Source organism: Eurypyga helias, unplaced genomic scaffold (genome assembly GCF_000690775.1).
Source record: "Eurypyga helias isolate BGI_N326 unplaced genomic scaffold, ASM69077v1 scaffold30026, whole genome shotgun sequence".
Taxonomy (NCBI): Eukaryota; Metazoa; Chordata; class Aves; order Eurypygiformes; family Eurypygidae; genus Eurypyga; species Eurypyga helias.
In genome coordinates, this window is record NW_010259298.1 from 3,365 (window position 1) to 30,716 (window position 27,352).

Sequence of the window (27,352 nt, forward strand, 5' to 3'; positions counted from 1 at the left end):
GCAAATCAGGTGTTAATATTTCCAAAAGGAGCTCTAGCGTTCAAGGGGAATGGATGGATATTTGGTCACATTGGCTTCACTGGACAACATGAAAGGAGATCAATGCGTGATCATGATTTGCAATCCTTATTTTTGACTGATGTGGGCAAGGTCTTTAGAGTTGTTTCAGAGAAGGACATTTTCACAAACCCACACTGGACCTCCCCCAGACTTTGAGAAACAGGTGGCTTGTTTCAGCCAAGTTCATGCCATGCAGAAGCTCTTTTTTTTTTTTTTTTGTGTTGACTGTAAAGACATTCCTTTAAACTTTCACTAAGTTCTTTTGGAGCCCATCTCAGATGCTTTGATCATGTGTGTTAGCATGTCCTCCGCTTCCTGGTAATACATGGACTTCTGGGGAAATGTGGTTTTCTAGTCTGACAGTCCCCTGATTGCCCTGGGTTCTTCCAGTGATACCTTCCATAGAGTAAATGCAGTTTTGCCCTATCAGCTTAGGGGAGGTGGGTAAAGCAGCAGCTTCTAGATGGTTCTTCTCTGTTCTATAAACATTGTCCTTTTGCTTTAGATAGCCACTGTTTGTAACATTGTACTTGGGACTCACATTTCCGGGCGGACTTGAATCATAAAGCAGCTGACCTTCATCATCAGTGTCAGCATCTATGTATTTGTGTATACCAGCATCATGGAAGTTGAAAGCTATGGCTGTCTGCGTCTCTGGTGACTTTGGGGGTGTTCTCGCACTTGCTGTTGTGTAGACCGAGGTTTCTGGGCTCATGAGAGATCTGTCAGAGAGTAAGGAAGTATCTGTGGCAGCAGCAGCAGCTCCCCGGCTCTTGAGAGAGTCTGGATATATTCTCAGTACATTGGATGCTGGTACTAATGTGCTGGTGTCCTCTTCCATGAAGTTGACTTTCAGAGATCTTAGTTTTAAAGGGTTACTGACCTTTATGGAGCTTTTGGGACTTTCTATGAAAAAAGCAGAACGGTGGCTGCTTTCAGAGCTTGGGTTCATCTCCACAAATCTGGCACAGCTCCCCTCCGGCCTGCTCTGCTCCTGAATCACGTTAATGCCACCTTTGCAGGGAAGGGTAGCGAGCGGGCTATGGGAAAACCTCCCGGAGTCAGGGAACTCTGCCGCGCAACTTATGAAGCTGTCGATGCTGGACATGCTCCTCATGTCAATGATCCCATCAGCACGGGTCGTCAGCAAGGGCACCATAGGGCCGGGAAGGGTTTCCATTTCTAGCTCTTCCTTTTGCTTTCCAGGTTGACTCGACTCTTTTGTATTAAGGTTTGGCTGGGACTGAGTCTTTGCCATTTTGTTATACATATCCTCTAGCTGTTGGACATTCAGGTGCTGGGGACTTGAAGATGACCTGGCTTTTTCTGGAGATCCTTGTTCCTTAGTTTCAAAAGATTTACTAGAGCTAGTTTCAGACAGTGTTCTCTTGGTCCATTTCCATTTGCTGGGAGATAAATGATTGTCCTGAACTTTATCCTTTTTGGCTATGCTTTCTCCGTTCTTTTCAACCACAATGTCCATGAGTTCTATACTACGGGCAAATGCGTCCTTCATGTTCATGGAAACAATACTGCCGTTCCTTTTAGCTCTTTCAAGAGCTTCCCTGCGCTTAATGGCTTTCTCCTGCCTCTTCTGCTCTTTGTAGAACTCAGAGAAGTTATTGACAATAATTGGGATGGGAAGAGCTATCACCAGCACTCCAGCAATGCAGCACAGTCCTCCTACTATTTTACCTAAAAGTGTTTTGGGGTAGATGTCTCCATAGCCTACTGTTGTCATGGTGATTGTTGCCCACCAGAAAGAAGCTGGGATGCTCTTGAATTTTGTATCATCCTCGTCCTTTTCTGCAAAAAACACTAAACTGGAAAAGATCATAATGCCCATGGCCAAAAACAAGATGAGTAATCCAAGCTCATTGTAACTCCTCCTCAGTGTAAACCCCAAGGACTGTAAACCCGTTGAATGCCGGGCGAGCTTTAGAATCCGGAGTATCCTCATAATCCGAAATATTTGGACCACTCGTCGTACATTTTGGAACTGAAGTACACTTTTATTGGATTCTGTGAGGAAGATAGTGACATAGTATGGTAAGATAGCTAGCAAATCAATAGCATTCAGCGGGCCTTTGAAAAACTTCCATTTCTTAGGCGAGGATAGGAACCGTAAGAGGTATTCCATTGTAAACCATGCAATGCACACCGCTTCCACGTGGGCAAGTTGGGGATTATCTGTGGTCTGCCCAAATTCATCCACGCCTTGTAGTTCAGGAAGTGTGTTAAGGGACAAGGCAATTGTAGATAGTACAATAAACATGATGGAAATGATTGCCAAAATCTGGAAAGGAAAGAGAAAACAGTGAGTTCATCTCAGAATACATTACGCTATCTATCACTGCCATTAACGCATGGCTGTATTTCCACTTACACAGCTCAAGACTAATTTTGCTCTCAGTACACAGAAGTCAGATAACCAATGCAACCTGAGGTGATTTATTTTGGAAGCTGCTTTAGTCATGTCAGATGCATAAAGGAGATAAAGCACCTACTTCAACTCCTGTGCCTTCATCTCTGTGTAGTCAAGGAATGTGTACCGAGCAGCTAGGATGCCAGGAGGGCTGTGAAGCAGTTCACAGCAGGAGCTTTTGATTAACTACTAATTAGGTGCCCAACAAAGCCCATCTGGACAACAGGCTCTGAAATCTAAGCAAGAAGGAACACAATTGTGAATGCAAGATTCCATCAGAGCGATGTCCTCCATTTAATGCACGGTTACACCTGTAATTCTGGGTGTCTGTGGCTAATTACAGAGACGTAGGTACAATTCTACTACATTTAAGCATACCAGTAATACATTCTTTTTTAATGAGTCATCTCTAATTTGTATCTTAATGGTTCTGAAATACATGAAAACTTTACCAAGCTTTCTGAGCTTTAAGCTCTGAGCTACCCTACATGAGACCAACTGGCCATCCTAGCTCCTCATCACAACCAGGGGAAAGAGCAAGTTCATCCAGGCAAACCAAACTGCACAGCACTGAGACGGTCAAGGCAGGGCAGGTCCAACCCTGGGGAGCTCATCCATTATCAGAAATCAGCTCATGGGCTGAAGAGTGCTGTGAGAGGAGAAGGTTCTGCAGTGAGCAGCATCTCTTCAAGCCCACATAAATCTGGTTGGATCCTGGGCCACCGACTCTCTGCAGAGCCGGAAAGCAAGAAGTGCTAGATTATGGTATTTGCAGCTTTCAGGTGGTGTAGGCAGGCTGTCCTTCTGTACCTGTTTTATATAGACATTAATGCTACACTTTCCAGTTTTCCCTAACTACATCTTCTTTTGAAGTCATTTTAGGGAGGTTTTAAAGCTGACAGACAGTTTGAGGAATGTTTTTTTCTCCCAGTGAATTCTTTCTCCAGTTTGTTAATTGGGCAGGATTAGATCTAGCTACTTAGGTTACTGCCAAAATCCAGCAATGATTTCAAAACACACGTATATGTGAGTAATGCTTTATGTATTCATTTCAGTGTAAGCTGGTGCCTTATGCTCGCTTTTCTCCTCCTTGATAGAAAAGCAGCATGAAATCAATTGTGACGTATGTGCACGATGACTAGTTACACGATATTAAGCAGTGAATTATAAAACGTATGACAAGAGTTCTGCATCACGAATTACAAATCTGACACACTCTTTTTTGCCCATATAACTAGGTTTCCTCACAGCGACCTTTCTCAGCCAGCCCCACAACACCAGAATATCCATAGTTTCCACCTAGGGAACTGGAGAAAGAAATTCTTGCAGGATTTCTCTTCAGCCAAGCTCAGCACAGACATCCCAATAGTCAGGAAATATCAGACTCCTGAACATTTATCCATAAAGGGACAGTCTCTAAGGTGGAACAAGCCTGGCTGCTGTAGGAGAAACATGCAGATCCAATATGGTTCAGAAACACTGTGGTCTTCCCAAGAAGAGCCTCACCTCTCCTCCAAATGGCAGAAATGGTCCACAAAGTCTGGAAGCCTCATTTAAATTTAATTCATACAGCAAGCCTAAGCTATGGCTATAGGAGAAAAGCCCATATACCTTCAAAAAAATCATAATTTAAGGCAAGAATTTCAATTTTTAAATATTGATTTCAACAAGTGTTTTAAGATCCACTTGTTGTTAAGAAAATCCCTTCCAAATCAATGTAATAATTTACCTTTTAACTCACTAAAAGGTACTGAATAACTTTGATTTGTACATGACACTGCAGACCTAGTAATTTAATCTGAAGAATGAGATTTGAATAGAAACAAAAATTAACTCCATTAAACACTGGTTTTATTGTCTAAATTGGATTAGATGGAAGAAGTGAATGGTGTAAACAGCCCCCTATGCAATACTGTAGGACAGGGAATTTTAAAAAAGCGTCACTGGCAGCTACCAAATCGTTTCACTTGCAGTTACCAAATCGTTTCACTTGCAGTTACTAAATTGTAACTGGAAAAATGCTGGGAACATTCCTTTCTCTTTTTAAACAGGTTGCCTAAAAGAGTGTTTGTTGTTAGCTGTGCTGTGAGCCCTCACAGAGTGAACCTTTTGCCTCTACCTCGCTACCTTCCTCTACCGTGAATTTGCTGCTAAAATACGGAAAGACTTGGGGGGTGCAAAAAAAAAGAGGAAGAACCATGGGATGAAGAGGAACAGAGGGAAAAGTGCTTGAACTGATGGCTTCAGAATAAAGGGAGTAGAATGTAGGTGTCTCATGGTGAAATGGGGAGAAATTTAGATGTTAACTGCTTCTGCATGGTTGGTTGTTTCAAAAGACCATCTCCTGAAGACCAGGTAATACCCCTGAGAAGCAGGGAGCCTGGTTTGCTTTCCTAGAAGGCTCTTTTAGTGGTTTTGCTGTAATTTCTTTGTTTACATTCCAACATTTCTGAAGGTGTAGGGATGTTTTCAATGATAATTTCTTTTTTTTTTTTTTTGGCTTGGTTTTATCTCTGCCCACTATACACAGAAGGGCTTATTTCTAGACTTAGATATACCTAGTGTGATTTATCTCCTTCACTTCGAGTGTAAATATTAACACTCCATCTTTGTTCAGCGGATGGCATCCAGCAGCAGTAATTGGTGTCAAACCTTCTGTTTCTTTTGATATACCTTCCTGCTTTGAAGATCAAGGCAATGCTAGATGAACATAAATTTGAAAACCAGGAGATCTGAGGGTAAAATTCGGTTTTGTTTTAGCAGATTTAGCCAGGGAGCTAAGCAATAAACAGAGACATTTATCATTTCTCCCGTCCGTTGTAGCAAGATGTCACCTGTGCTCCTAAGATACAGATTTTTCCCCTTATTGATCTACTGCTATCATACATCTCTGGGAGTCTTGTCAGGCTAAGAAAAACTTCTAAATGCGAGCTGACTGTCCTCAGGTATTCAAAGCACTTTTCAGCTGGCAAGTACAAAAAACTGGCAGATGAAATATCTCCAGCAAGGTTTAGAGGATCCTTCTTCTCTTGCCCTGGTTGCAGCCACCATCCAACGAAAAACACCCAAGGAGCAGTTGTCCATGGAAAACTGGATCCAGCTGCTGCTGTCAGGCATTAGCACTGCATTCAGTGGGACAGGGCTCTGTCCCAGTGTATTTACAGTGTGAGATTTCAGATTGTAGAAATCACCATCTGTCTGTCTAATAGGGTTTCCTATCTTGGCCATACTGATCCTCTAGTTTGGCAGCTTTTGTATTTTCTGCTGTCAGTAATGAGAGGCAGAAAGCTGAAGGAAAAACACTTATACCACCAAGAACACCTCTAGAGATGCTCTGTGTGGCAGGCAGACTTTTGATTCCCTTCCTGGCCCTTCCTCCTTCCTTTTCTCTTCCAGATTCACTCCTCTCTAACAAGAAAAGCCAATGGGACAAACTGGTACTTGAGCAGGAAAGAATCCTCTGCAGTGAATGAGACTCCAGCTGCTTAGGCAAGTGGTCACTGTAAAAACGTGCCCATTGTCCCTGCTCCAGAGCACTGACCCAAAACCTCACTGCTGTGTTGGCTGCGAACTGCTGCTTGAGACGGAAGTAAGCATGGGAAGAGAGCCTCCGCCTGTAGCGCTAGTATTCATGATTCCTTAAAAAACATGCAAGATGCCCTTGTGCTGGTGAAAAATTCTGGACTGGCAATCAAAGGGTTAAAGTTGAACAGCCTCGAGCACTGAGAGATCCCTAGAGTGCAGGCTTCAACTTGCAGAAGGAACAGGGATGGAAAAGTTAAGCATCAAGATCCTGTTTGATTTTGTGAGTGCTGCTGAAATGGGCATATTCCTGCAATCCCTCCCCTAGGTCTTGCTGCTGACTAATCTGGCAGATGCTGACTTGTTAACGGAGGCTGGGGAAGGCACCTCCAGTATCACTGTAGGCACATCCGGAGCTTCTGACTTGGATGCTCCACGTCCGCAGTAGGTCCTATAAAACACATAGCTAAAACAATGGAAAAGCTTGCAGCCTAAAACGTGGAGGCGTAGGAAAAAGTTGTGGAGGCACAAAAGGCTGAAATGCCTGGGGCCAGATCAGTGGCAGAGGTACTTCTGGTGCCACATCCATGAGAGCTGTTCTCCACTGTCCTCACATGGGCTCCAGAGGAGCTGATGAGAGGAGCCCTGACAGGCCAGGTCTTACTGGGCAGGCATTCACAACAGAGCACCACAGAGACGCCTTACACCGCCCTTAAAGCTGACAGGGTTTCAGACTAGTTTTTCCCTGCACAACTTTCAGGCCAGTTCCGCCAACAGAATGCATGAGAGGAGCTGTGTGGTTCCCTCCCTCTACGGTTCTGCATTTACTCTTACATTTCATCTCTAGCAACACACCATAAACTGTGAAATTCCCCATCAGGTACTTTTCTAGGTGCCTTGCAGAGGGTATTGGATGGGCTCCTAATGCCAGCACTGGCTGGTAGTGCAAATCTCAGTATGTATGGGCAGGATTCCAGAAGAAAAACTTCTCCTCCACTAAATCGAGTCTTTCACAAAGGTTTTTATTGAGTGAATCTCTGGAGTGCTCCTATGGTTCCTTTGTGAAAGCCGAATAACCCAAAGACAGGCAGGGCAAGGGTCTGAATGAATTTAAAGCGGTTGCCTCAAAGTGATTAGCATGATTGCACATACATGCTGGTTATTACACATGCAAATGAGACAAGCAAGCTGATTATGTGAGTAAGTGTAGCCAGTTTGTGTGCAACTGCTGCTTCCTAAGTCAGGATGGATATGCCATGCTTGTAAGCCATTAATCCCCCTCTACTCTGAAATCCCCCCCAGAACTAAGCAGGGAACCTCCACCACACACCTTTCGGGAGATATCCTCCTGCTCTGGGCCAGATCCTGCTTGCTGGGTGAGAGTGGCCCCTGGGATTCATCCTTTGTGTTGGCACAGTCTGTGCTCTTCCCTGAGGGGAAGAGGGCTCCCCCAAACAAGGCAGTCTGTTCGGAAATTTCCCGTCTCTCTCTTGAGCTTGTGGTAGCAGCAGTCTGTGGGCAGCCAAACTGTGCATGCCACTCCCCAGGCAGCACAGAGCGGGGTAAGTTTTACTTACCAACATTTACGTTTGGTGATATTTATTGCTTGATTATCTGTTCTTGGCGCTGCTGAAGGCCCTAACTAAGGTCAAGGCATAAGACCGGAGACTTTCAAGGCCATTAAAATTAATGAGAATCGGTGGTTCATATCCCATAGATGGCTCTAAAATCTCAGTGTAAGCATCTGAGATTTATCTGCTCATGGCAACATGCCCTATGCTTTTTCTGTCTTCATATTCTGTAATGAAGCTGATATAGCAAGGAGAAGGGGTGGTGTGTGGGAGGGAGTAGGAGGGTGTTTGAATATAGATTCAATATTCTTGGAAATACGATGAGGAAATTGTTATGCAATCAAGAAGTTCAATAATGGTTTTGTCTAATGCGCTTTTTTAGCTCCATCAAGGCCTGCAGAACAAACTTGGCATCAGGACCAGGTTTCATTCATATGCTCCATTTACGAAGGGAATTTTCCTGCAGCCCCCTACTCCCCCAGGCAAACAATATACTTTGAGTCAGACTGCCCAGCTCCATCCTGCCATGCCTATGCCAGTCTCGATCTCCCCAGGCTCTGAGAAACAGAGAGCACAGTGTATTTTGAGCGATATCCCGCGTGCTCACAGTGCAGAAACAGATGGAGAGTTCCTTAAACTCCTCCCCGCTTCGTTCTGCACGGGAATAACGTCTCCTGCTCATGACAGTTATATATGTCTATGGTATTTATTGACACGGACTTGTTTTAGGAAACATGTCTTCAATAGAAAAATGCCTGTTTATTTATTAACTGAAAGAGTTTGCAGAATGTGGTTGTTTCTGATATCATGATTCTGGTCACTGGGATGTTTTTTCTAGAACATGCTGAGGCCATAATGAAAGGTAACACTTGCTTCTTGGATCATGTCAAGAAGTTGAGGTCAAACTTGGGGATAGGGTTGCAAGGGAAACACGAGAGAATCTTTAATCTCCTTTTTCACGTGGAAGGATGTTAAGATATAATGTAAGACCTTGAATCTCCAAACCCCTTAAGTCCCACTGATTCCTATGGAGTATAAACCCACGCTTAAAGAGTTTTCCCTGGTCTGGCACTGTACATGCCACTTCTGCATCCTGCCCCACGGGGGTCCTTGAGACCCATTTGCACCAAGAGATCTGTGCTCTGGAGGGGTAGGACCCTGCACACACCAGCTCACTCATATCCCTGCGATGCCCAGTGACTGTGCCCAGTCTGTGAGAATGTAAATCTAATGTAAATCCTATGCTCTTCTGTAAGCCATACCGCATGGTATAAAATCCATAAAACCAAAATCAAGATAAAACCATTTATATTTTGCTTTGGAAATATTCAGGATCTTAATTTTGACATTGCCTAGAAAAGCCCAGTTTGAATAATGGTTAATTATTTGATTTCAGTTATAGCTGTAATAATTTTATCTACTGAGAGGGTAAGTCTATTTAGTTTAAAAGGGGATACAATACTTCTGCTGATTATATGTCAATACTTTGTTTGCCTACAGGCACCCAGAGAGCTGCAGCTACAACTGCTGCTGACTAAGCTAAAGTATGCAGAAAAGTAGCCTTCAGGCATGGCTGCCTGTAAATTCCTTAATGCTGTTACGAACATGTTTAGTTGTCAGAGTTATCAAACCCCATTAAATGATAAATGGTGTCAATCTTCCTTCTGAGCAAAGCCCAGATGCAAATGGTGCGCTGGAGAAGAAAATGATAAATGAATGAAAATACTGAAAAGGCAAACTTCAAAGGCATACACTGCTTTTGGACGTCAGTGCAGTGATAGTGCTCAGGAGAGGATGAGAGGGGAGCATCCGTCCTATTTCTGCTGCTGCTAGCATGGGGAAAATCAAAACAGAAAACAAACACATGGCCCATGAAAGCTCAAGTTTCCCGTTTTTCTCCTTGCCTTGCCTTCTGCCCAGGAAGACTGCAACCCCAGCAAGTAGCACCACTGCAAGATACTGTGATCCAGCTCCGAGAGGACCAGACACACCAAAACTAATTGTCTCAAGCCCTGTCAGCATGCTCTGCTCAGGCCTCACACATCAGAAGGTGACAAATGCTCCCAGGGAGGGGTCCAGCCATGCTCTCTTCAGTTCCCCCACCAGCCTGACCCGGGGGTCCCTCGTGAGCACTCCATCACCCTTCCCAGCCCTCTTGCCTGACCCACTATGTCTTCATCTTGCTCACACATTCCCACCCTTTGTGCCACACAAAATGCTGGTCTTGCAGCACTGAAATGGGAACGGCAGTGCGGTATTGCACACCCTGGTCTTTCCCTGGAAGACAAGCACAGGCAGACCAAGTGCTGAAACAGCCCCCTCCCCCAAAAACCACACAGAACATCCCACCTGCTCTTCAACCCTCTGCACCACAGCAAGCTAATAGCTGTTACCAGGGTCAGGCTCCAGACCACCTACCCAGACAAAAACTTCCCTCCAGCTTGGTCCTCCCCTTCAGGTCCATCTCCCATTCCTGACATTGACAAAGATTTGGATTCAGAAAAACAAAACCAAGAATGCCTTAACCCTCAGCACTGGTGAACACCTGGGAACTGCTCTTCAAGATGCTTTTGTGATTTTACCCTGCAGCAGGCAGAGAAAATGCTCCCGATCAACTCCCACTGTCCCAGCAGTCTGTTCAGCCTCCGATGCTATTTACAGGGGATGCTGAGCTGAAAGTGTTGGTGTTTGCTGGAGTAGTTGTGGGAGGGTTTTTTTGTAATGGTTAAATTCAATCAGGAATGTGCCAAGATAGCATGAAATCAACTAAATGTAATTAAGCAAAAACTATTAGCTTGATTGCTAAACCAGTCTTCCTCTCATGAATATGCATGAGAATAATTGATATTAATTCTTTCAAATCTGAGGCACATTAGTCCTGCATATTATAGTGTGGAATTTTTTGGAAGACCAGTTCCACTGCTGCTTTCTCACCAAAAGGTATAATTAGTTTTGCTGCAGGGAGATTTACCTAGTCATGGATACCATACTGGGTTGCCACATAGCGAGGAAATTGGAACAGAGCTCAAGTGATGTTTTGTCTGCAAAAATGGTGACCTGTTTAACATTTTTTTTCAGAAACGTGTTAGGAGAATTGGCAAATCCAGTTACCAGCATCAGCCACACTAATGGCATTATGAAGAGACAGGGAAGCCTGCAGAACAGTAAATCCCTATAGATAGAAAGGCACTGGAAATATCCTCTATCTGTTTAATATGTTTGACACTATCATGGCCCTGTTACCCGAGTGTCTGAGTGTTCAGGAGGCTGTTCCTAAGGAGTGACTTCAACTTCCTGGGACCCCTCCCCTGGGCTCCTTCTGCCATGGGAGGAAACCATGGGAGGTTTCTCCAGCAGGTTTCAGAGGGTTTGTTTTCCATTCACACTTGGAACAAGGGCACAATATTTATGCTGAGGCACTTTTCTGCCTCACAATTTGAGGGAGATATACTCCTTTAAGGAGACAAATCCTCCCATACTGTGGGTGCAGCCTTTGCCCAGGCTGCAGAGCCCCAGGGTTTGCCCATAAACTTACAGCCTGACGTAAGAGGAGCTTTGGGGGCAGATATTGCACTGATGACAAAACTTTAGGATTACACGAGGGACTACAGCTGTTAATTGCTTATTCCTTGCAAGTAGCCTGAAAAGAATTGAATATTAGCACCCCTCTTTTTGCAAAAGAGATATATGAAGCCTGGGGGTGATGGGAAACATCTGTGCAGGATCCCTCCAAGCTCTCACCACCTTCCTAGTTCTTAGCCCTTTATTCTGGTCAAAGTTCTTGCTTTCCTGATCAGCTTCTCTGCTCTCCATCACGCCCACGGTATCTTTGTGTTTGTCAGGCAGACCTTGTGTCAGGAGGAAGGGCTTTGACGCAGGGACACGTCCACACATGGGTCCACCCTTCCCAAGCCTGGCTTCCCAGGGGTTTTGTCTGACTACAGCAGAGCATGGAGCCCTTGGTGAGGGCTTTGGCACGAAGTGAACCAAGTGTTTTAATCTCAAGCACAGATGGTTCTTCCCTTCGTAAGCACTAAACACTGGATTAGATATCACATATTTAATAAATAGCAACAACTGTATACAAACCATGTACAAAAGCAGCTAAAAGCTAATCCTCAGCAATTAATCATTCATACTAGTATGAGGCCATAGCAAATGGTAAGTAGAGACAGTAGATACAAAATCTGTTTGAACACAGAAGAAAAGGCAGCTCTACATCAGCATTACAATGAGAGAGTTTGATCTCAGCTCAGCAAGATAATTTTGATGTGGTTTTGGTATAGGGAGGATGTTTGGGGACTTTTTAAAAAATTTTTTTAAAAGTCTGTTTGAGCTCGCTTAGAAGTGTTGGCTGGCAACCTGGGAACACTCACTTCTATGCTTACTGACTTCTGGACATTTACACAACTGTAAGCCTTTCCAAATCGCAACAAATAAACACCTACTCCACACGGCCCTTGGCTCTCTGATAGCTCTGAAATCTCTTATGATAGCCTCTCCCACATCGCTGCATCCCAGCATGCTCCCAACAGACACTGCACAGGCAGGCCAGCAGTGAGATATCACACATCACAGCCCCCTTCCATCCCTTCCCCAGCACTGACCTCTGAGATCACCCTGCTGCTGTCATCCTCCCAGGGTGGTCACAAGCAGCAGACTCATTTATGCTACTGTGGTACCTGAGAAGTACCTTTACAACAAGATCTTACTTGCAGTGCTCAGGGGACTAAAGGAAAACAGCTGAACAGGAAGAAGAAGAAAAAAAAAAAAAGGAGGAGAAAAAAAAGGAAAAATAAAAGAAGAAAAAAAAAAAGCCACTCTGTCCATTTGGATAGGGAGCAGAGCTGGTTTTTATACTGTTTCTTGGGGTTTTTTTGGTTGCTTGGTTTTTTTAGTGGCTGTTTAACTGGGTTTTTTTGCCCTTTACCCTAATAAAAGTCACCTGAAACTGTTTGAAAAATGCAGGCATGCTGCCTTTTAGTGACTGTTTATTGAAAAGAGGGGAGGAGGCAAGGTTTCCTGTAAATGGCAGCTGAACAGTGCCAGGTAGTACAGCGTATTTTAATCCATGTGCAGTACAGCAAAGGCCAGCATTGAAGATTAAGGGAAATGATACACTTCACAGGGGCTTAGTGCATTTTTCATTTGCCTTTTTTTTTTGTTTGGAGTTTCTGTGTTAATATAGGATGATACCATGCTATATACTAGCTGGCAGAAATTAATCTTGTCACGAATGTACTTCTTTGAAAGGCTGAGCCTTCCTGAGCTCTTAATTTGAGCTGATTTGACTGTCTCATTATCATAGCAGCACATTTTGGAATAGCAAAGTTGAACCTTACTTGAACTTGTTGGCTACATTAGCACTGTTTTTCTTTCTGCTCCCCACCTCCATCCATGAATAATAATACGCAGCATCACTTTTTTTTAATCCTACGGAGGCCTCCTAGTAACTGTTTGCTAAACAAACACACGATAACATGGCACGTTGGGGAGAAGCATATTAAAGAGCCTGAGTTTTTTTTCCCAAAGATAGAACTTGTCATTCCAGGGAAACGCGCAGTTTTGATGTCCTGGGAAACTCGGGGTTTTCTGTCAGGCACGTGGTCCTGTTATCTCGCACATCGAGCAGACTGGGAGCGCAACAGCTTTGGGGTTTGCAAAACACATACTGTATGTGGTCTGGGGCCAGGTCACTTATTTTTTGTGTTTCTGTCCTGAAATTTCATTGCAGTTCAGCTGAGCAGCCCTTCTTCGGGCCCACTGTTTTTCTCCCAGAGCAGGGCACTGCTTGGCTCGTCCTGCTCTGGTTCCAAGGCAATCCAGGGAAGCAGCTCTAGCCTGGTTTGGACATTTCTGCTCGGCCAGCAGAAAAATAAGCCTGTGTGTCCCTCTAAACACATAGCCTGAGACACGTCTAGCTCCCGAGTGCCACGGTCCCTGCAGCAGAGGCATTGCCCCTTCCATCGGCAGAAACTTTCTTCGGGAAGAGAGAGCGGATCCGCAGAGGCCATGCCCTGGGAAGGGACCGTGCAATCCAGCGCAAGGTCAGATGAAAGCCACCCTGCGGGTTCCTTTAGCTGCTGGATAAAGCTCTGTCTCCGATCAGGTTGCATTATCCCTAACCAGCTCTGGCAGATGCTTCAGCTCTCTGCTCATCCATCAAGACAAACTGGTAAGACCCACCTTCCCGAGGGCAGTGCTTAACCCTTTCCATGTACGCCTGGTCGCCCACGGGGAAGCCCAGATGCAACTGAGTCCCAAAAAAGGCACGCAAATTGCTCAGGCTACTGCAAAATGCTGATTGCTGAACTGGGGGATGTACCCCACGACCTCCCAGCTGGGAGAGGCGATCCCGGGGTCTCCCACTGCTTCGCATGTCGCAGAAATGGGCACCTATTTCTGTTCTGCCATTTGGCCTCATCCTGAGTGCAGCGCAAAATGCCAAAAATCTCCAACAGAGCAAGATTTGCAAAAGATTCCAGCTCCTCTCTAGGTATTAAAATATGGCTTTTTAATGCATGCAATATGCAGCAACTCTTACTGACAACACTTGCGACAATCTGCTGCCTGATGGGAACTGCTGGACCTGGTCTGGTGAAGGGTTGCTCAGCATATTTGGAAACAAGACACAGAGGAAGCCTGACACAGGGAGAAACCCACTGCCAACTGGGAAAAACAAAGCTGGTCTAAATTGGGAGTCATTTAAGAGGGCAAAATACTAAAGGAAAAAAACCCTCAGCATGCCAGGGAAATAAGTTTACATGAATTACCAAGGGATCTAGGAATATCCTTTCAGTGGTTGAAATCTGGCACAGACAGATGTGAATGGGAGTCCCCACAGCTGAGAGCTCTCCGTGTGTTACGTGGAATGAGCTGGCAATTCCCAAGGCGGTCCCGAACGGCCAGGCTCATCAGGGGAGCTAATATTGGCTTATTGTTTTCCTTTGTTTCTTACAGAGGAAAAAGCATCTTCAGGGTAGCGGTACTGGAGCTGTGTGTCCCAATTAACCTGCTGCAGGTAGGGTCAATCTGCTGCCTCCTGCATCCCCTTCAGCAGGCACACAGCGTGTCTGTTCCCATGGCCACTCTCCCCTGGGAAAGAAAGGAAGGAAAAAAGGTGCCGCTCTATTTATGAGATAGTCCTGCTTTATGGCACTGCCCTTCCTGCATCCTGGCTGAATGGTCTGGTGGGTTTTTTCTCCCTCTCTCATTTCTCTGCCAATTGATTGCTCACTGCCAGAGGGTATTATTGGCTTCAAAAGCTTCATTTTCTGGTTCCTGATCTGCTCATCTTCTCCTGGCTCATTGCTGCTACTGGAGGTCACATCCGAGTCCCAGAATCATTAGGCCGTTTTGGGTTTGACCTTGAGAGCTTCCTTTGCTCACCACACACATCACAGGAAAAGACCCTTTGATCATTTCAGACACTCTGTTAAAAAAAAAAAAATATCCAATGGCAAGAGATGATTTGATTATTTCAGTGGTAGGTAGAAACCAGCTAGAAACAAAACATTTCCAGACAGGTTTAAAGAATCCTGGTACCTGGAGGTGTTCCCGCTTGCCACGGAGCTGGGGAGCTGTGGCAGCCCCCCCATCCCTGCACATACCGAAAATTTGCTTCAGTTCTGTAAAGCAGCAACAACTGTGCTCTGGTCCCAACCTTCGCTGCGGATGAATTAATGGGTTGCAAGATGCAGTTGTATAATTTGCATGAAAACTGCAGGCTGTGCCTGAAGGGTTCATACCTGGAGTGGAAACTCCCAAACCACAGCTTTCAGTGAGCAGCCAGCGAAAGCACGAGGGAAAAAAACATAAGTGGTGCATCCTGCACTTCTGTACCATGCTGTTAAACTTCACCCTGCCCAGATGGGTAACCATGGAGAAGAAGGTGCAGTGGTAAAAATGCCTTACCGAAAACAATTATTTTCTCAATTTAACCCCTTACATATTGCTTCCTGCAGTATTCCAGAGAATTAGCTTGTTCTCTGCAGAGATTTGCTAGCATGGTCTCATGAGATTCAAATATGTGATGTGAGATTCTACTGTCTTCTGGCCAGAAACATCTTTGTCAGACTACTGAGTAGTTGGTAGACTTGTTTAGGAAGTGGTTTCTTACAGCATATGGTCAGCAGAGCAAGGAGCAGAGACTTTCCCTGGGCAGGCAGGGAGCTGGGCATGAGATCATTCTGGGGTGAATAAGCCGGACAGGAGCTCCAGACAAGCCAGGCTTGTGCTGACCCTATCTGCGGCCCCATGGAAGAAGTAGGTGAGATATACATTCTGTGGACGGTTGGACTTAAACACCAGCCTCCCCAGTTTAGAGCTAGACATTACAGGTGCCAACTCAGGAAAAACACTAAGCAGGAATAAAAGCAAGAGGAGAGGCTGTTCACCCGTGGGACACAGCTGGGGCAGCCAGTGTGGTGTTTTGAGGAAAAGGAAAGGCTGACTTCTTCAGAATCATTCTGCTTTTTGAACTTATTCTGTGAAGCTTTTGAAACTCTTTGCTTACTGAACATTCAATTTAAGGCAAAAATTAATAATAGTTCAGGGTTAAAGAGGTCAAAAGGACAAGTCTTGATAAAAAAAATTAAAATTAAAAATTAAAATATAATGGAAACATGAAAATAATGAAAAAGTAGCTTTGTTTCACTGCCCTTCTATAACACAGGCAGCTTCTCTGTGTTTTTCAGTGTTCATGTGGTGAGTCCCCACTCACCATCTATTTAACTCCATGTACAGAGATGTTTCTGGAGGAGGGACACAGTTACAGGATCCTGGTCCTGACCTGGCTGAGGTCAGCGGCAGAAATCTCTCGCTTCAGCAGGGCACTGTTTCCCCAGACCAAGGATGTTTCCTTCCATACTATTTGCCAAAATACAATACGGGGTGGAGGGATTAAGCCTTTTTCTTACCAAAGAGGATGCAAACAGTAGGTTCTGACCCTGGCGAGGCGGTTGCTGCCTGCCTAGCCATGCCTAGTGCCCTGCAAGTTGGATGCCAAACCAGACCAAAACGGGGCATTCTGGCTGAAACCCTGCTCTTGGAAATGTGAAGAGTTACTCAGGCTGTACTAAAGCTGCATGTAAGAGATGGCACTGTTGGAAACTGAAAAAAAAAACCCACAAATACCTTGTCAGCAGGGCAGGAGGGGAAGGGATGGCTCCTATTAAAAGATGTCTTAGTCAAATCCACCCCTTCTACCCCTCTAGATTTTGCTCTAAAATCCAGTAAAACCACTAAGCTAACAAAGACCCCAGTTACCAAAGGGAGAGCTAATGAAGATACAAAGGAAGAAAATCAGCCAGCAAAGCCATGCTCCTGGATTATTTCACTGCTCCGTGGGGGAGCACTGAAACGCTGACGGTTTAACTTTCAAATCTCTCCAGTAAAACAACTCTTGAAAATTGCTAAAATATTATTAACACAAACAGCAACATAGCAGCAGGGTCGCTTTGTCGGAGCGACAGCAAAGGCTGCCTCTCGCCATGCTGCCAGCAGCAATGTCTGACGGCCGCGGCGGGAGGGTCTTGCTCCGAGCGCACGCGGGTGGAGGATGCAGGACCCCCCCTTCCCCACACTGTCGTAATCCCGTGGGTGGGAGATCGTCAACCTTGCTCATACACTGAGCATGCTACTGCTGCAGCCTGAGCAAAACTCGGGTTTTCAAAGATCGTAGTATGTGAGGCAATGGACCTCCACCTCTTAGTTCTATCTTTTGCAAAACCTCCTCTCTCTGCACCAAAAAATAATTCCCAAAGAAATGAGCTTGAAACTAGTGTGGGACCATGCTCAGTCCCCGTGAAAGGCAACCTGGAAGGAGGGGTCTGGAGTGCCTTTTGCAGGGCTCACCCATCTCTTCCAAGACTTCTCGCTCCAGGTTGGACCTTGCATTCCCCTCCTAAGTTGCTGTTTGCAGAAAACAATTGCAGTCAGTCTCCCTCTGTGTGAAGATGGTGGAAAACAGAAGAAATAGGAAATTTGGAGGGGACTATACAGTTACTCAAAGAAAAATGTCAAGTGTTATTGCTAAAGAAATTTCTCTTGAAGAAAAAAATAGCAATCACCAATTCTGCATTTGCAGCACGGTGTCTGCTGCTTTGAAATCAGGCTCTAGCTGATGTTATTTTGGGGAATATAAGCCAGACTCTTGCTGTCACCATCTCAATGTTCTTGGCTTTGTTGCTGTTTCTCTGTTTTATTATTCTGAAGAAAATAAGTCTATTAGTGTTCTTTTTTTGGCAGAGTAACGGCTGCGTGAGCATGGAGTGGACGGACTCCAGGTGGCACAGTGGCTCAATGCACGAGTCCCTTCCTCCTGCTACAGCCAGGTGCAATGTCACAGGGATTTCCCTCCGGCAGCACAGGCCTCTCAGGGTCTATCCCCGCATTAAGCACCCGAGCTGAGCCCTGGTGCTGTGGCCAAATCCTGCCAAATATGTTGCACAGCCTGAACGTGACGCTGGGGCCAGGGAAAAGGGGTGCAGACGGGTGGGCACCTGCGTGCACATCCCAGCTGGCCCTGGTCTACCCCATCCCTGCGGCATGAGACCTGGACTTCATGAACAAAACCCAACTCTCATGATACTGCCAAGGTTCAAATCCTCCGTGAGGATCTGTGCATGTGCACCGTGTTGGTGAGCCTCTCCCCTGCCGCCGCACGCACAGGGCGCTGCTGCTCTGTGTGTACAGATGTGCTTGGGGTAATGAGACCCCAGCAGCAGACGTGATTATCCCAGGCACAGGCTATGAACCAGCCTGGCTCCAACAAGCTGTGCTTAGGATCACCTGGTAACAGCCCCACAGAGAGCCAGGCAGATTCCCTCCCTCCCAATTGCTTTCTTTTAAGTTTATTAGTTGCCTGCTGCTACAGTAAAGACTGGTGTTGTCACAGGCTCTTGCCTCCGAGTGCTCCTTAATTGCCCCCTGAGAACCCCACACCCGACAGGTACCCAGATAATTTAAAAGTGAAGTTTTGATGCCTATATTTAAAAGGGTGACCCTAGTTTGAGAAAGCATTTTTTTGGGGGCCAATCTGTAATTTGAAATGGTTTAAACATATTTTTAAGTAACCCTGTAAAATAACGTGCTGCCAAGCAAGAGCTTTGGGTTAAATTATACCCCCACGAAAATCACAGCATGTAAAGGCGGCTGCTGGAAGTTGACAGAGCCTTAATTACAGCAGCCCCAGTGGGCAATACGGCAGCAGTACAATCGAGGCTTGGAAAAACCCTGCTTTAAGGTTAATCCTGTGTGCCTTGCGTACGTCCTGCTTTGGAGCTGTGCTGCCCGCGTGGGTCGCGGGCCCTGAACTGCGTTTTCAAGGGAAACGGCTTCTGAATAGCCAAGCGCATCCACTTGCTGGGGGAGGTTTCTGAGCTTTTTCTTTTCCTAGTTCAGGCTGCTCCAAAAAATAAACACAGAAACTGCTCTGCTCAGTGTTTCTTGACACAAAGCCACCGCTCTGCTGTGTTGCTTTGCGACAGCGGCACTAATATGTTCCTTGTGCTGCTCTGTTCTGACATCCCCAGCTTGTGACTGAAAGTCATCACATTCCCCCTGCCCAGCCCCCTCCCACATCATCTCCTACAGAGCCAGGAGTATAAAAACACTAAGCCTTGTTGCTAATGGCCTAAGCAAATGATTTAATCACAGTGATGTAAAAGGAGTGAGGAGCCTGTAGGATGGAAAAAATGTTGGATAGACAGTAAGACTAATGAGGTAATATGTAAACCCAGGCATTTGCTAACAGACTGAACGTGGCAGAGCTGACATGTATATTGAAAGGGACATAAAAACATAGACAAAACAATAGCCTAGGTTGGCCATGGCTTGATTTACGCAGTGGAAACATTTTTTTCCTCTGAAGGGAAAGGCAAGAAGCATAGAAGGCTCTATGCTTGGTAGCTCAGTCACAGCATCGTGACTGGAGATGCGAAGTGCCCCAGCACTCCCGGCCTCTGCGGCTGTGGTGTGAGGCTGTCTCACAAGCACTCATGCAACAAGTTTCCCAGGGCTCTGCGAGACAAGCCAGCATTACTGTCCCCACGAGAAAAATGGAGCCTTCCTCTAACAATTTGTTAGACGTCTCAGTGCAGGAGAATGTGGGTACAGAGGAGCCAGTCTGCACTTCTCGTGCTGGCCACGGCTTGTAAGACAGCCCTGAAAGCATCCTGAGCTGCTCTGCAAACCGCAGGCCCACCCATGCCGTCCACCCAAGGCAAAGGCTGCTCCTCATTCACACCTCCGGCTGCCACAGGGTAACATCGGTGTGCAGACGAGCTCCCAGCTCGCACCACGGCGGAGTTTGGGTAGCACAAAGTGGGCGCCCAGCAATGCCCTCAGGCACAGTGGTGCGACATGGGTCCTGGGGCTGGGATGAGACATCTGCTTCCTGAGCCGGGCCAGGCGCCGCTCGGCGAGAGAGCCAAATGACACAGCTCCTGGGGCTGCCAAACATATGGTGTGCTCCACGTGTGAGCACTGTACGTGCTTCTTAAAAACACGAGCTGTTCAAGGTGACAGCACGAGTGTTGGGGAGGGGAGGACGGCTCAGGGACGTGAACCTGTGTGCCTTGTGCTAACAAGGAAATTCTGTATTTTTGCCTGCCTGCTTTTGCTGGAGAAACCTCTTGGAAATTCCTGGTGGTGCATGCAGAAAACCACGAAACAAAAGAACTGAGTCTTCTGTTTCAAACTGCCATAGCAGTTTCCCCTGTCCAGCTGCATGACCCACTCGGTTCTCATCCATTTTCTCTGTTTTACGGGAGTTGTGAAAAACAAACACAATCATTCCAGCTGATTGGTTATAACATACGCTAAAACTGCAGTTATTTGGCCAAATTCTCCTGTGGCTGTACCACAACTTGGGCTTTATATAATCCAGGCAATAACAGCAGACACAATCAGAGAACTTGGTCTGACTGCATTGCTGCTCTGCCCTGGGCAGATTTACCACAGTTCAGTGCTCTGCAGTAGCATAACCAGGGCTAAAAAAAAAAAAATAAGAATTTAGTTATTAATGTCATATTCCATTGAGATAGTGTGTGAAATCAATCTATCATGCTAAATCTACAAGTTCCAAACTGTATACATAAGGTATATTAAGGGATTTGAAAAGATTAAGAATAGCTCCTGAGCGTCTGTGTGTGTATAAGCACCGATTGTTTTATCTATGAATTACCTGCTGCTGTGCAGAAAAGGCAAAGATAAGAAAACCAGCCTGAATTGGCCTCGTTGGGATCAGCATTAGCAGGATTATTTGCTCACAGCTGAGCTCTGCCTGTGTGTCTCAGGGTGATGGGGAAGATTCGCAGAGGGGTGCTGCTCTCCAGAGCTGGGAGAGCGCGCGGAAGACCTGCTGCCCCTGACCCAGCTGGCACATCTCCGTGTGCTCAGGACGGTGTCTCTCAGGCATCTCCCTGTGTCAGGGCTCACGGCCGTGCCGGGTCTGTGGCTGGGGCTGGGCTGTGTTCCCAGCTCCCTCGCTAGCCCCGCAGACCTGCTGCTGCCCTGGAGCCTCGCTCCCTTCCCCGCCGCACCGCGTGTCGCCCAGCCGGCTGATGTCCCCTGGGAACCGAGGTGTCCCGGACATTTCTGCCAACTGCCTCCTCCTCTAAAAACTCACTGAAGCACTGACCACCTCTGCCTTAAAAAAATACGGTGTTAAAATGCCGTAGTGACTAGGACCAGTGGAAGAGGCCTCTTGCTCACGGTGGGATCTAAGGGTGCCTGCTGGCACGTCTCCCTCAGCTTGTTTTCACCAGGGTATTTCGGTGCAGGGAAGAGCCCTGTGCATCAGCTCCACGGGCACGGCAGCTCCTGAGCAGGTCGGGCAGCTGGGCCGGGACATGGGGCTGCAGAGCCACGGGAGGCTCTGTGCAGAGCCCACCTTGCACGCGTGCCGCGGCTCGGCCAGCCGTCGGGGTCACGGAACGCCGAGCCAGCGCGGCCAAGCAGTTGGGATTCCCGGGTGGCAGTTCTTTTAGGAGCAATTGGGGTGGCCTGAGGGAGAGGTCAGGATGGGGTGTTTTTAAAAATCCATCTTGTTTCCGGTGCAGCTTCCTCCTCCAGGTGCCACAGATAATGACCAGGGTTTGTAGCTGTTCCCACTTAGTGACAAAGCGCCAGACTCAGCCTGGCTCCACTCCCGAAGGACCAGCAGGACTCCGGCTCTCGTAGGCAGTAGCCCAGGAGCCTTGTCTCTGCTCCTAATAAGACATGTTGATGAATTAGCCATTCAACACAACCCCGCTCTCGCCCTGTGACTTGCTGGATCTCATAATTCCCGCTGGGCAGCTGCACTCAGGGGTGCCACCCGAGTCCGGGCAGGCAAGGGTCGCCGGGGCTTACCTGGCTGAAGGCACCTGGACTTTAGTCGCAGGATTAGTATCAGAGGAAGCGCTTACAAGGAAAGACCATTCCACGGGATTGCAAGTACATGACTCACACCGTTCGTGGCAAACCTCAGTGCACCTGGCACAGTGAAACGTGTTCCTTTCCGAACCTGGGCTGGTTCTGGCAATCCTACGTAAGGAAGGATACCTTTCCCCAAACACTCATAGCGTGCCTAACTATGCAGTTTATAAAAAGCATCCTCTGAAAAGATTTTCCTACTGAGTAAAGGCCCATTATGAGGACTTCCTGGCTTACATGGCTGTATATAGCAGCAGCAATCCTATTATGCTTATCCTAAACTGTCCTCCACCGAACAGTGAAATGAACTTTACAGAACACTAGAAGCTTAATTAAGCCTCCAAACCTACTGCAAGCAGCACAATTCTGCCTCTTCGCAGCCACACAGTCGTGTTACCACAGAAAACACCAGCAGCGCACCTGTACCATGCACCAAAGGCTGCTTCCCTGTCTTCATTCAGCTTATTTTCAGTAAATTCAAGGCAAGTTCTTTGTAGGAAGGGTTTTCCTACTAATTCTTTATTGCCAAGAGCCCAAAACCACAAGCATGTACATATGGCAATAACTCTGCTCTTGAAAATTGCTGAGGTTGAAGACTAGTTGCTCATGCACCTTCTGTATTTCCATTGCAGAGCCATGAGGATAAATAAAAATGGTACTGATCAGCCAGGACCTGAGCCTGGCCTTTCTGGAGGAGGTTTGCAAGTCTCTAAAAGAAGGAACATTACATGTACAGTTAGTGAAAAATAGACGGGTGGCAGCAGCTCCATTGCCTCTATGGGCCGTTTTTGCTGAACATCAGCGTGAACCTTCAGAGCACTCACACAGATGGGAGAGCTGAACAGCTGTGTCAGACTGTGCCACGCGTGTCAAGGCAGATTGAATGGCCTAGCCATTTTGTTTCAGCTGCCTAAGGTTGGATGACAACACTCATGTTTCTCCCCTAACACTTTTTCACGCTACTGACAGTCTTTGAATTGCTCCAGAAAAAGCTGAAGCTCCTGGGCAGAAACCAAAGGGATGAGCAAGAGTGTACAAGCTGCAACCAAAAAGGGCTATATGGGTGATTATCCTGAAATCTTAATATTGCTAATATCTTAAATATTGCTTTAAAACCCACAGCACAACTCACAATCCTGCAAACAGCACCTTTCTGACTGCCACGTCAGTCTGGCTGTGCAATGCTTGCCCACTCCTGGACAGGACAAAACCTGACCCGAGGATGTCGCACAACATTTGCAGCATAGCAAGAGGTGCTGGTATCACCCCGTGTGTGGTCAGCTTGGCTGAAATGCTAACCATCACTAAACATGGATTCCTGCAACCTTTTCAGACATTTCCTCGTGCCTTTCCTAATGCAGGGCACCTCTGAGATTTAGCTCCAGAAATCAGTATCTTCAAACACTTGCTTTTCTGGTGTAAGAGACTGAGACAGGCTAAATATTTTGTGTTCTTGCCTTGCCCAGCTGGTAACCCAGATACTATTAGTGAAGCACAACTGGGTCATGCGAATTAATATTAGCATCTGCGTTAGCTGCTTTATTTACATCCCTGTAGCTGTCAAAAATTGTAGGTAGCTTAAGAGGAATATGGTTTATTCCTGTTGACACTAGCAGTGAAATAGCTAGATGAAGGAAAGCTGGGTCCTCAGAACCAAGAGGCCAGGCAGGGCCCGTGGCAAGCACAGGGCCAAGGGGGACAAATGCCCAGTGAATGGTCTGGTCAGTGCAGGGTGAGGGGGGCGGCTCATCCCAATTTCCATGGGCCAGCAAAAGACTTGGTCGGCAATGCAGTTTAACAATGTCCACCGGTTTTCTGTATCGCCCAAAACCAGAGTAAGTGTTGTTGAAATAACAGTGGGTGGAAGGACCCTGATTTTCCAAAGATCCTGGCTTCAGGCGAGCCCCATCAGCACCATTCTGGCTGCTGCTGGGTGCAAGTACATGAAATGCATGTGTCCTTACGGCTAAGCAACGGGGATAGAGGTCAATACTGATTGTTAAAAAGGAAACTCTCATGCTTCCTAAGCTAACTTCATGCATTCTGAGTGATCGTCTGTGTTGCTTCAAGATGAGACTGGCAGGTCTTCGTCAAGGTTCAAGGTGAACCTTGTCTTGATGGCTGGCCCATGGCTCTGGTTGCTGCAAACTTCTCCACGTGATGCTGCTGTCACGTCAGGACTAAGGAACCTCAGCCCTGTTATTCCCAGTTCTGCTGTGGAGTGTGCCCATTGTGGGGAATGGGAAAACTGCCCTGCAGCCCCCAAGGCACCCGCCCCCCCCGATGCCCTGCCCTGTGAGCTCAGGTCCTCCCCTAGCATCTCACTGTGCTTCAGAAGGGCTGTGCCAGGGCCAGGGCTGGATTTCAGCCATCAGGTAGCAGAGGTCATTTTTTAAAAGCTCTGATAGCTGTTTTAATATAATTAAGGAATTAATTAACTTTCCATCTCAGTAATTATGGAAGCTTCAGCCATATGAAGTAGTGTCTCTTCCCATAGGTCCCCGTGGCCGGTGTTTGGAGGGGGACTGGTGTGAGTGCAGTCAGACTGGCATGAACCAAGCACGCAGCATCTGGGGAGAATAACATTATGATTAGTTTTAGCCTAAGTCCAGAAGGAGCCATGAAGTGAGGGGTCAATTATGCCTCTCCACTGATGTCTGCAGCCAGCAGGCCCTCAATCACGCCTCTCTGAATGGATTTAAGAGCCAGGACTCTGTCTCCACCTTAGACCCTACTGCTGTGAGAAACTGGGACTGACAGCTGGTGCATCTCCTGGTGGTTTCATTCCTGGTAAGTGGCCACTGCCTTCTCGAGCAGAAGCTGTGTCCCTACTGGATTCTGCCCCCTTTCCAAAATCCCCCATGACCATGAGACAACCATCCTCTAAACACAGCCAATGACGGGTTTAAATTTTGTAGGAACTGAGGTAATGCAAATTTCTGATTAATAGCAATCTCAGCAAGATGGTATTTAAATAACTGCTGGCAGTGAGCTTTTTACCAGCAGAATTCTTAGAAATGCTTTCTCTTATCAGAAATGGTATAAATTTATTTTTCCAGTCTGCTCCAAAAAAACCACTTGAACAAAGAAAACAAGAGTTTCACAAACCAACTTTACTGGGCAACAACACTGTTAATTCCCTGGATGCCTAAAACTCATTTTAAAACAGCAAAAAAGAGCAGAGCAAACTGAGTGTGTCTGCAGAGTACACGAATTACAGGCAGGCAAGGAGCTTGGGTCAAGCTCTGACAGTGCCCAACAGAGCTGTCTTTGCCATGGGTTCAGGCAAGGGTTGGAAAGAACTTGGGAGCTACCAGGGCAGTGCAACACTGCAAGAAATATCACCCTGTGTTCCCTGAACCATTATAGCTGGATAGCTTATCATTTCACCAGATGGGTCAGATAGTTCACCGTCTGTTCCAGAAACCTGCACCAGGAATGCAATTGCTTGCCTGTGATTGCCTAACTGAAGAGTCCAGTTATCAGTCAACTAACCAAAGTAGAAATGACATCCGCCCACACAGGCTAGAGAAATTATTATAATCCTCTTACATTCCTGTCTCAGTTGTTGTATGGATAAATCCTTAAGCCATTATATCACAACAAAGGCAACATCTGTTTTTTAAAGTGAGCTAGTAAAAGCAAATCTCCAGGAATCAAGTGGTCCCGGAGCCAGAGGTACTCTTCTCTGTTGGATTTTGATACTATTGAGTGCTGAGTTTCTCTTTGCCTTCAGGAAACACAAGTAGCCATCTGGAAGCTTCACACCAAAACTGCAGCTATAGTTGTGCTTATTAAAGAGAGTCTAAATCTGTCCCAGAGAAAGCATATCTCTCCCTAGGACCAAGCTTGTGGATTCTACCCTGGACCCATGGCATGTCTGACCTCCCAGTAACCAGCAGCATACTGCTGAGAAGCGAAATTGTGGTTGAAGCACAAACTTAGGGACAAGCCATACTGCACTCAGCTTTGCTGAGTGTTGCCTGGCCCATGCGCTGACCGAATTCCTCAAGCAGCCAGCTTCAGTATAAATATTCCCAGACTACAAAACCAGCAAAAGACAGTGACTTCCTCTGAGTGCATGTAACACAGTGAGGTGCAGCCAGTCCTTGGGATTATACTGGTCTACTTATGTTGAGGATGAGCAGAGAAAAGGCAGACGCAATCAGATATTCCTCCCTACTTGTCCCAACATGCGATCTTGGTTTTAGGAGCAGTGTTTGCCCAGCAGTACAAGGACAGCACAGTGCACTCTATGTTTCACTTACGGAACCACCCAGCCCCAACCAGATGGTGCCTGTTCCACCACCTCATCCCTGCCCAGGCATTCTCCACACATAGATCCAGACGAGCCCAATGTGCACATCCAGTGGCAGCAATTTCTCCCCAGAAGCTCTGAGCATTAAGAAACATGGTAGAGGGGAACAGCTATTTGCATACAATCAAGTGTGATTAACCTTGAGAATATATTATGCCCTTAAACCTGTGTGATTTTTCACCCAGAGTTACACAACAGGGTATTTTCAGTTCAACCTATAGCTCCAATGCAATTTTAAAGACTGATTTCTACTATCCTTCCCCACCGTACAAAATTCAGTTCCTTTTGCATGATCAATCAGTGTGATTGCTCTGAACTCAGCCAGGTCAGAAATATTACAGCAACATTCGTGACAATATGATCATTTATCAAAACAGAAACATTCTAGGAACAAGAGTTGGGTTCCTATGGTCTGTTAAAAAAAATACATGCATATTTTTGCATGTTCTGAATATTCTCTTGCAACAACATTTAATTAAAAGTTCTCTTTCTAGCTCAAAAAGCCTTCTTTCTAAATAAATTAAAGATATTTTTAGAATATCCTGGTCTGAAATTACTGAAATAAAATACCTTGAATACTCAGACTCAAAATATAGGATTTTGGGGGAAAAATGATTGCACATTTTGGGGAGGGAATATTTTCAAAGTATTCAAAATTATTTCAGACAAGAAAACTATTGCCTGTACCTCCCCATCCTACCACCTGTGCCTTAAGGAGATCAGACCATTCCCTGCTTGGACCTCCTCTGTCTTTGGGTGGCTTGATATCCTTCCCAAAGGGACAAGACACCATCATGAACGTACCTAGAGATGCAGCTCCTGGGATGACACCCAGTGTATACCAGCTTTTCTTTGGGTATTTGCTGATGAAAAGTTACGTTTTTACAAGAAGTCTTCAGGGGGATGCAGGTATTTCAATGATATTTTCAAGTTTCACCCAAATTAGCACCACCCCCATCAAACTCATCAGCCTTATACTCAGGTGTGTGACACTGCACTGTGACAGACCTGCTGGGTTCATGCTAGAGCTCCACACTC

General features: G+C 46.3%; 1 protein-coding gene across 1 annotated transcript in view; it reads right to left on the reverse strand.

Moving 5' to 3' along the window:
- Nucleotides 1-334: 334 nt before the first annotated feature.
- KCNB1 (potassium voltage-gated channel, Shab-related subfamily, member 1) overlaps nt 335-27,352 on the reverse strand; it is a 125,473-nt gene continuing 98,455 nt past the window's right edge. Inside the window, exon 2 of the mRNA XM_010154629.1 lies at nt 335-2,356. Within this exon, the coding sequence (XP_010152931.1) occupies nt 335-2,356 (2,022 nt within the window). The remainder of the gene's footprint in view (nt 2,357-27,352) is intronic.